General features: G+C 36.2%; 1 protein-coding gene across 1 annotated transcript; it reads left to right on the top strand.

The window, feature by feature from the left end:
- The first annotated feature begins 561 nt into the window (after positions 1 to 561).
- LOC111881525 (uncharacterized) lies at positions 562 to 1,272 on the top strand. Its single transcript, XM_023877911.1, has one exon. The coding sequence runs from the start codon at positions 562 to 564 to the stop codon at positions 1,270 to 1,272; it is 711 nt and encodes a 236-aa protein (XP_023733679.1).
- Positions 1,273 to 1,662: the final 390 nt, after the last annotated feature.

Genomic DNA, 1,662 nt, shown 5'->3' with positions numbered 1-1,662 from the left:
ATGCTAATTCATAAAATTGCATGTTATACTTTATAGTAGTTAGTGGAGCGCGTGTGGTTAACCGGCACACTAATAGTGACTATAAAGAGCAATAATGGGCATCTCAAAAATTATCATTGATTAATGGAGCATGTTTGGTTAACTGGCAAAATAACATCGAGAGTGTTAAACATATTTGTATGGTTATTCATATATTGTTTATGATCCTCGGTATCCCAATCACAAATAAAAGAGCATAATTGGAGATTAAACATGTCATTGATAGATTCAATGAATCTTAAAAGATCTAGGAATTTCATAGTTCGAATTTGGTAAATTGCTTTTACCTACCTTTATAAATTCACGATAAAATTACGGCATCCCTCTTCTTGGTTGTGAATTGTTATTTTGAATCCTAAACTTAATTATTTATTTTGGGTTAAAATATTAAGGATTATTGTCATTTAATTAAAACTATTTCTTTTTCTCTATAGATGTCTACTCCTGATGCTTCTGCTCCTTCATCATCTACCCACCACTCGGGTTTCTCCCTACTCTCTATCGTGTCCAAGGTGATATTTAATGGCACCAACTACAATGATTGTTTGCACAACATCAAAATGGCTTTTTGATTCCATGGAAAAGAATATGCCCTTGAAGAAAAAATCATTGAAATTGATGAAGCCAATAGCCTCCTATAAGAAAGACTACGATGATGCAACAAAAGTTTCTTGCATCATGGTCGCTACAATGGCTCCTGAGTTGCAGAGGTTCTATGAGGACTACTGGCCATATGAGATGAACAATGACCTTGAGGAAAAGTACCACATAAGAGCTCGTCAAGAGAAATATGAAGTGGTCAAGTCCTTCATGGCTTGCAAGATGAAAGAGGGAGAGTCTGTTTGCAACCATGTGCAGAGAATGCAAAGATACATGGAACACATTATTAGGCTCAATGTGCATTTTGACGAGGAGTTCGCCATTGACATGATCTTGAACTCCTTGCCAAGTTTTTATGATCATTTCATATTGTCTTATCATTTAAACAACACAGAAACCACGTTGGCCCAACTCCACAACTTGCTACAGATTGCTGAGTCAGAAACGAAGGGAAAGAATCCAACCCTTCTGGTAATGCTCCTGTTCTTGCCATTGGTAAAGGCAAAGGGAAGAAGAGAAAGGCTGCTCCCAAAGCTAACTGGAAGAAGAAGTCCAATTTTGGGTCTTCTAGAAATGGTCCAAAGAAAAGGACCAACTCAGACATTCGAGTTTGTAACACCCCAAAACCGATAACGGCAGAATACGTTTCGGGGTGGATGACGTAGTGTATGGTATCATCACAATTGCATAATAGTAAAAACAAGAAACATACAACCATTGCATTTACATAGTGAATTTAATTACAAGTGTGTTTTGTAATGTTTAACAATCACCCAAAAGTAAATCAAAAATAAGAGATGGGTCTTGTGTGCTCCACCTTCTCCAAAAATGCTGCGTCTGTACCTGTCTATCTTTGACCTGAAGATACAAGTTATTTTGAAAACGAATATCAGCATAAAGCTGGTGAGTTCATAAGAGTTTAGTGTGAGTTTTTGTATACAAAGAATTAGTGCGAAAAAAATGTGTCATTTACATTCATAAGTAGTAGAACCTAGAAAATCCCATATTTTCCAGAAAATACAT

This window comes from Lactuca sativa, chromosome 3, assembly GCF_002870075.4.
Source record: "Lactuca sativa cultivar Salinas chromosome 3, Lsat_Salinas_v11, whole genome shotgun sequence".
Lineage (NCBI taxonomy): Eukaryota > Viridiplantae > Streptophyta > Magnoliopsida > Asterales > Asteraceae > Lactuca > Lactuca sativa.
The sequence above is the reverse complement of the archived record's forward strand: the minus strand, read 5'-3'. Positions and strand labels throughout refer to the sequence as shown.

Coding starts and splice junctions, on each gene's coding strand:
- LOC111881525 (XM_023877911.1), top strand. CDS start 562: ATGGCACCAACTACAATGATTGTTTGCACAACATCAAAATGGCTTTTT.